This window comes from Eulemur rufifrons, chromosome 8 (assembly GCF_041146395.1).
Source record: "Eulemur rufifrons isolate Redbay chromosome 8, OSU_ERuf_1, whole genome shotgun sequence".
NCBI classification, from domain to species: Eukaryota; Metazoa; Chordata; class Mammalia; order Primates; family Lemuridae; genus Eulemur; species Eulemur rufifrons.
This window is the reverse complement of record NC_090990.1, coordinates 104290174-104298615: the sequence shown is the minus strand read 5'-3', so window position 1 is coordinate 104298615 and position 8442 is coordinate 104290174. Positions and strand designations below refer to the sequence as shown.

The following is an 8442-nucleotide window of genomic DNA, read 5'->3' as shown; positions in this document are numbered from 1 at the left end:
GATAAATGAAGAGGCCCTCGAAATCTGGCAGCCGTGAGATCCTGGCAAACGTTCCAGATCATTGCAATGTTGAAGAATTCTTAATAAACCAAGGTAGCTGGTAGGAGGCTGCTCGTCCCCAAGCCGAGGCGTATGGGGTGTCAAGTGGCCCTGCAGAGGTCTCTCGCCACTGCGAATGAACGAACGGGAACTGAGGCGCCTGAGAGCACAGTCTGGATGGAAGGGGCGGCCCCAGCCCCAGCTGTGTTTCCAGTCGATTAAATAAATGTACTGCCCACCCCCCAGTAGGTGCTGAGAGGGGCCGAGATTAACTGGGCACCTACAGTGTAGGCTTGGCACTTTACTTGCCCACATCACCTCATGTTCTCCCACCAGCCATGAAAGGTAGGGGTGGCCGTCCTCAGTTTCCATGCAGGGGAAACTGAGGCTGGAAGAGTCACTTGGCTGGCAAGTAGTGGGCCTGGGACTGGATTTTGTCCATACCTATCAATTTGCTAAGGAACCAGGCTCTTTCCTCCATTCCCCACAGGAGCACTTTAAACACCACTTAAGCAAATAAACCTTATTTCCAGGTAAAAAAATAAATAAATAAATAAATAAAATAAACGAAGGTAATTCCTGAAGAGGGTGAGGAGAGAACATATAGTAAAAAATACAGAAACCAATGGCAGAAACAGCCATGGATATGGATACCTGGAGGGGGCCCTAACACATTTCCCAACGGTCAGGAGCTAATATTATTCTATGCAGCTAAAGAAAGGGTCTGCAAATGAGAAACCAGGTATAGTTTGGAAACAAAAGCCTGCCACATGTATCGTTTTTTACTTCACAAGAGTTATTAGTAAAGAACACAGATTTCTGAGAGGTGTTTGTTTCATCTGCCTAGAGGCAGATTCCCAACCCTCATCTTTCCACATGCTTCACATAACTAAGATAACACCGTAACAACTTTGAAACTAAGGAAGAGGAAAGGAATTAAGTTTTCAAATCTTGAAACTGAGAAGCCTTTGAAGAGTGTGGGAAGATTCAAGACAAAATTCTGTAATCACTGAACAAGTGAAGCGAAAAACTAGGATACAGACTCAGCTGACCATCTTGAACTCCAGGAATTAATGGCCCATGCTTTGGGCATCTGGCTGGAGCCATGCTACACAACAGTTGTACAAGTTATTTCACTTTAATTTTGTAAAATCCTTCAGCTGTCACAACTGGTTTTAAAGAAAAGTTTTCTGAAACAGTATGAAGCAAGGCCTGGCTCTTGTCACAAAACAGGAAGAAGTCTGGTTGTGTCAAATAAAGAAAAGTGTTGATTATTCTGACTCCCCTAGTGATTGGGGTTACCTGGTTACTATTGGATCCAAGTTTCTAAGGTGTTGAGCTAAGGAATATTGCCACAGAAACAGCTTCACATCACAGCACATCAATGGGATCAACAGCATTGACTGGACACGGGCCAAGATTTGGGTTTGTCTCTTGTGGGTGCTACTTTCCCACCACCCCTCTGCTTGGGAGTGGCTTGTACAAAACAGCTTTCTTTGTAATAACAAAAAGTTGCTCCTTTTTGGCAGTTAGGCTCCAAAAAGAGGGGCTTCTAAGCCAAAATGCACTTTTAAATACAAACAAAACTGCATGGGGGAAGGTACAGAATCCTGTTTGCATTAGTGTTTGGTGCTTAGGGCTTAAAACCAGTATGCAAATCTCACATTTGCACATTTCCATGGTGATTCAGCTCCCTTTCAATAAAGGCATGATAGGGTTTTTGAAATTGACTTATTTTTACCTCCTTTTTGGAAAGGGGAGAGGAAAGCACTAAAACAGCACCAAGAACTCCATCAAAACTCTTAACTTCAGTTGTTTTCTAGCTCCTCATCTCAAAAGGTTAAGTGCAGGGGAGATGGAATAACTGCTGTAGTGGACCCTCTTACCTAAAAATTATAACAACACTTGGTGACTCAAAAATCAGGACAGGGATTTTTATTTTTTGGGGTACCAAAATGTACAGGAACCATTCCAAAGTACCGAAGTAATATTAACATGTTTAATTAAAACCCCAACACCTCTAATCTGAATGAAAGAAAGGAACTCTCCTTTGCACTAAGACAAATCAGCTTTGTGGGACTTTTGCTTTTATTAATTCATCTATACATATTTGCTAAGCTGACTTCCCTCAAAGGCTTACTTAAGGGGAAGGCAGGTGTTGATTAGAAAAGACCCATACCACACCTTGCATTTGAATAAAAGATTTATTTATTTTTCTCAGGAAAAACAGGAAGTTAGGGAAACACGCTACATTTTACAACCCACATTAATTTATAGTTGGTCCTAACCCTTCCTGGCACAGCTGTCAAAAGCACTAGCTGTTTAACCAGAACCAAGGTGTTCCCCCACCATAGAATGTACATGGACAACACTAGAGGACTGCATGTTTTTCCCTGAGAGAAGCATAAGACAAACAAAAGTCACTGAGAGCCATCTTGCCAAGCAGCCCCTCCCTCCTTTCCCTTTGGAGGATTTGCCTGAATTATGCAGCTAGTCAGCACTTAGACCATGTGCCTCCTCTCCCTATAAACCAACCTCCCCACCTGCCATCCCAAACCACTTGGGGACCCTAAGCCCTTGCTGCCCCAAACCAAAATATCAACTAAAATCCTCATCTATATTCCAGCAGCCACACTTAGTGAATTGGGAAGTGGGGCCCCTACACACCAATTCACATCTATGCTCTTATTTCCACAACTGGATTTGGGAGACAGGCCTTTTAGTCACCATAACCAGATCTTAAGATCAAAAACTACATAAAGTGCTTTTAGGTCCTAGAGATAGACATGACATAAATAAGTGGTTTATGATCAAGAATGATAAATATATGGGCAAAAATAGCTCTAACAAGATGACTTATGGCTCCGAGATGGGCAGGCAGGGCAATTCTTCCCCATTACATTCTTAGTCATCTTATTCACGCCTATTTTTATCTGGAGTCCACAGACTAAAGGTCATGTTCTGAGGTTGAAGCTTGCAAATGACACTAGTTCCAATACGGAAGCTGTCTTCAGTTTACCAGTAGCTTTCCTCTAACTCTTTCTGTAAATTTAACTAAGCATATTGAAATACAAAAGAAACTTTAGAGACAGCTATGTAAGATGTTCCCTCCTCTGAAAATTCCTAAGGGGACTTTTGATACTTTTTCCTCAAAGATAGGTTCTAGCAACAATGAAAAGATACCAGTCCAAAGAAAAGGGACTTCCACCCCAATGACTGTTACTATCAAGTCACCCATGGTTTTTACCACCTCCCAACAGGATAAAATTCATGAAAGATGAAGGGTTCTTGGACTCGTGGTGGTGGGGGCGGGGGGAGGGGAGGGGGGGGCTCACTCAGGTTCCCAGTAGGTGTCACAGTGCCAAAATCTAAAAGGGCTAGTAAGGGTTCAGGGATGGCAGGGTAAAGTAGAAATTGATGTATCAGTAGAGGGACCAGAAAAAGCAGCAAATACTTCAAGGAAGAACAAGAAATAAAAGATAAGTTTGACAGAACATCAAATCTTAAATCGAAAGACATGCCAACACAAAAATTTGAAACAAAGTTTGGGAATCATTAACAGAAATGAAACAATAAGTATTTGTTTTATTGACATATTAGGCTTAGACCTGTGTTTAACAAGCAAGCCTAATAATAGCACCATGGTTAGACTCTAACCTGCTTTTCCAAGTCATTATTTTACAGTTTATTAAGCAAACAAGGAATCAAATCTCTCATCCATCCACCTGATGTGATCTTTTTATACACACACTAATAAGTCCCATTTGAAACAGCTGAAAATCTTTTAGTAAAAGCTTTAAAGATGAACTCATGAACTCAGTTTAAGTTTCACCAGTTAAATTAGGTCAAATGAAAGGAATTCAAATAAGTAGTTGCCCAATCAGAGCCCATTATTTGTAAGTCACCAGTCCCCCCAACCTTAAAACTCCTCTTTGACCCAATTATTGAAAACCTACATATAACAAAGTGAAAAGATTAATTTCCATTCTCCAACCTCTCAATCCCAGGTTTTCAAAGAAAAACCTATCTATGGAATACTTACCAAAATGAGATGGGAAAATTAAAGCCTGCATAGTTATGAATCAGATTTGTTCCACGACAGCCAGGTTGTACACAATTACATGAATCAGTTCTGTATACACTCTAGAATTGACCAGGACAACGTTTAGCATAGAAAAGCTGTAAGAAATAGGTTCCTAACTACAGAAGTTGCAAAGTTCAAAAGGGTATGAAAAAAACTAATTTAAATTGGATATTCCCCCCTTTATTTTTCCAAGAAATAGATTTTCTGTAAAAATATATACAATTTTTACAGACAAATACATTTACAAGTTGTTTTTGTCTTAAAAATTGAGGATATTCCATATTTGTAACTAATTATTCAGGCTTAAGTCAAGTATTCTTGGCCATTACTAGGCTAATAAACTAAAAATCATTCAAACAGAGCCAAGTAGAACAGGTATAAAAGTCCTGAATACTTAGACTTTCCATTCTTCAAGAATTACACCTGGGAAAGTTAATAGAGAGGAAAAGCTTCCCTTCACACTCTGCTGTACAGTACTAAGGCTTGTAGTCATAGTTCTATTGTAGCTTAAATCCATTTCATACAGGCCACTGGCATTGTTAGTGCTCCTCTTTTCAACACTACAGGAAATTCGTGGGCATATTTAATAAATTCTATGACTAGCCTGGCTACTGGCCACTCTCCTGTTCTCAACAAGGAAATAAGTCTTTCCACCCTACTATCTTCACTAAATCTAAAAGTCCTCCTCCATAGGCTCCCAAAGTTTGTTTGTTGCTGAAACTGAACTTTGCTTCTTTCAGACAGTGACTCTTCAATCATGGGGGATTACTTTTCCCATGTATTTATTCTTGTTAGCTATGATCCTCTTGCCACTTGCTTTTCTGGCTAGGTTGCTAGAGTGGAACTCTTGGAGGTTACAGCCTGGGCAGCTTTAAGTCCAAGTTCATAAATACATTTGATTTCACAGATGTATGTGGTTCTGGTGGCTGTTGTTGGTTAAAAGTCCATTATTGCACTTACAAGGCTATCTTATTAGATATGCCAAACCAGCTCCTACTCCAGCAACACCTGCAAAAGCCAGCAGCACATTTCTGATGCCTCCTTCTAGGTCCTCTACATGGAAGAACTCCACAAACCCATCCTAGAAAACAAAACAATAGAAAAGCACATTTTCAAGTATGGGTTTCCACTGTCTTAACACCACCATGTACAGAGAAAAGGTGAATTAAAACATCTAAGGTTTCCCCCAACACAATGATTACAATGATGAACCTATTACTCACCCTTGGACGGCCCCCCCCCACCACTAAAAAAAAGAAACATTTCCTGAGCTCTTCAGTTCCATACTAGGATAATCTAAACAAAGGAACTTTGAAAGTTCTGTTCCCATTTTTCAGGTAAGAGAAGAAAACCCTTACTCTCAAATCCCCACCACCTCATATCTCAACTGCATAGGCCAGTATTTCTCATGTGGGCATATCCTGTATGAGAACCACCTGGGTGTAAGTTTAAAACACAGGTTCCACTCCACATCTATTCAGTGAAGACAGGGGGCCCCTTAGGAATATATTTTAGCTATCATCCCCAGGTTACTCACTTCTTCATGGTTTGAATCCACTGGTTTGCATTCAACTGAATGGCAACAAAAATACTCTACAGAAAACCAGGACTTCTGATATAATTTAAAACTGCAATACCACTGTCTCTAAGGACTCACTACTTAAATCAACATAGAGTAACCAAGGTCCATGAGTTAGAGCCTGAAAACTGAGTCGTGCATCATAAAAACCTTTAGATCTCCCCATCTTCTCAAAAAAAAAAAAAAATAAATAAATAAATTCCTTCATTCCATTTCCAATCCAAGGCCCCCTCCAATCTCAAAACAAACTTACCCAGCCTCTTTGTTTGACTAGCCAGTCTCGTTTTGTCCTTACAAGAACGTCTGTGATACTTTCTGCTAATGGTTCGATGCAGCTTTCTTGGTTTATGCTCTTCAAGTGTTTGGCCACAAAGGCACCAAAAGAAATTAGAGTCACAATCCTGCCCCAGTTTGTTACGCCGTCACTGAAAACATGGACCATCACTCGAGACAAAGATTTGACATCGTCTTCGTTTTTGATGTCCAGTTTCCGAAGCATGCCTGAGGAAGAAAAGCATGCAGGTCCTCAGGGCCTCCTTTGTCTAAACCAACGCACCGTTCGCCAGCCCACCCACGGCGGGGGAAATCGCTATTTGGGCTCTATGGAACTCAGGCCGACCCCACTAGAAAACTGACATCCCACCCTTTCCGGTCTTTGAAAAGAGCTGCCATTTCCAAAAGACTCAAGATGGGCGGAAACAATGACTCATGGCCAGAATATTCTGGTTTCAGAAACAGGAGGAGACTCGTTTCAACACTGACTCGTTTCGGTTTCCACCCATCCTCGGTGGATGAGTCCAGGGAGAGATGGAAAAAAGGAAGCGCAGCCTTGGCGACTAATCAACCCCCTTACCTTGGAAGGCCGTCTCGTGGTTGCGCTGCACACCGTCCCCGACACGTCGTAAGGTCTCTAGCGCCTTCCTGCTGGCGGCCCCAGGCCTGCCCACTGGCTTTGCGTCCTTGGCGCCGGTTGCCTGCTCCCGAAGGTACCGAGAGATAATCTCCAGCGACTGCCGGTACAACTCGTCCTCCTCCTCCTCTGCTGGGGGCGGCGTCGAGGGTAGTGACCCGTCCGTGCTGGAGCCGTTACTGGCCTCCCCGACCAACTCCAGCAAAGGCAGGACAGCCGGTCGCTTCCCGAGAGGCTCCGGCTCGTACCCGTCCAGCTCATCTTCGGGCGACATGATGGCGTCGGCGGCAGGGGCTTCCATCTCCTCGGACGACAACGCGCGGCGGGTGGGCGCGAAGAACAGCAGCCTTTCGGGGGTCGCGGTGACGTCGGGGACCTCGGCACCAATGGGCGCCGGCCGCGCGACCCTCCGGGCGTCTGGCGTGAGGGAGGCCGGGGGGCTTGCGCCGGGGCTTCCGCCAATCACCGTGCCGGCTTCCCCTCCCCCTACCTCTCGCCGGGCCGTGGCCTCCTTCTCGGTAGCCAAAAGCCGCCCTCCCGGTGGGGTGGCGCCGCTGCTGCCGGCTCCCAATCCGGCCCCCCCACAGTACAGGTTGAGTCCGATTACCGCGTTTCTTTTGAGGCCAAACATCTCAAGCCGCTGCCGCCAACGCCTGGGTGAGAGAAATGGGGGAGGCCACGACTCCTTGGTTAAAGGAAGCTCAGGGACTGAGAGTACAGCTCCTTGGTCACGGTTTTAGGGCCGGTCCTAGGCGGCGGCGGCGTCAGCGTACTCCCATAAAAGGGGAAAAAGGCGGAAGCTTCCGGAGAGTTGCGCACGGCACTTACCTACCGGCCGGCCGGGGCGGGGCGGGGCCTTCCGGCCCTCCGAGCTTCCGGCTGGAGGTTACGTAACGGCGGCTGCGTGCGCCGGGGCTCGAGGTCTATCTCAGCGGAGACTTGGGCCCTCGTGGCTGCTTCGGTGCTTCCTGACTCCCTGCCTCTGCTGTTGCTTTTGTGCCAGATTTTTTTTTTTTTTTTTACCTAGTCAAAGTCTCAAACATTCAATCACCCATTGAAGAAAGGGGATGGGGAACAGCAGTCTTAGATGATGTGAATAAATAAGAGGGCACAGTTGGGAACTTGGTATATTGCACCTCCTCGGCTCTCTACTCTCAGTCCAACAGTGTCTGGAAATGGGGACTGCTGTAAAGTTCATATGTAAATGGACTAAGCAAAATTGTTCTGCCACAGCTAAACTTTATTCCTGCCTCCCTACTTGCTTTCTCCCATTCCCCTTCTCTATTCCACGAGTCTTTGGTACTATTTGCATATAAACCTTACTCCACTAGCAATTCTTCTGAGAGTCTTGACACCATTTATTTTTGTATTGATAATTAAGCACATTTGACTCTAGGGGTTTGCAAATCCTTTGAGAACAAGATCCTGTTAATATATGCCATAGGTTAGTTAACGTTAATTGAAGCAACCTTTTTGTCAAAAGATCTGTACAAATAATATAGTTAAACTTGAGCGCAAGGTATTTGAGGGACATACAAAGAGAAAGTGAACAAAATATCACAGTTTAATAAGGAGATATGGTGCCCGTACCACACAATTATGTTTTGGGCAGGACCTAGAACCATGAGGATCTATGATATATGGCAGGGAGGGTGGAGAGAAGCAGCATTCTGTGGTCATAGTTTATAAGAAATGGTTTCGGTAGGGAACTTCTTTTTTTTTTTTTTCCATTTTTTTTTTCTTTTTTTTCTTTTTCTTACTTTCTTTTTTGAGACAGGGTCTCTATGTTGCTCCACCTAGAGTGCAGTGGCATCATCAAACTCCTGGGCT

The 8442-nt window shown here is 44.0% G+C and overlaps 1 protein-coding gene across 3 annotated transcripts; it reads right to left on the bottom strand.

The window, feature by feature from the left end:
* Positions 1–2230: 2230 nt before the first annotated feature.
* On the bottom strand, positions 2231–7364 carry MCL1 (MCL1 apoptosis regulator, BCL2 family member). 3 transcript variants are annotated; one of them, XM_069480663.1, is made up of 4 exons: positions 7136–7364; positions 6556–6676; positions 5956–6203; positions 2231–5204 (listed from the first exon to the last, which is right to left on the bottom strand). In XM_069480663.1, the coding sequence occupies exons 1-4, from the start codon at positions 7241–7243 to the stop codon at positions 5088–5090; spliced, it is 594 nt and encodes a 197-aa protein (XP_069336764.1). In that variant the 5' UTR covers positions 7244–7364; the 3' UTR covers positions 2231–5087. The 3 variants fall into 3 exon arrangements, with proteins under 3 accessions (XP_069336764.1, XP_069336762.1, XP_069336763.1); XM_069480661.1 differs by having other exon boundaries at positions 6556–7364; XM_069480662.1 differs by lacking the exon at positions 5956–6203 and having other exon boundaries at positions 6556–7364.
* Between the last annotated feature and the right edge of the window lie 1078 nt (positions 7365–8442).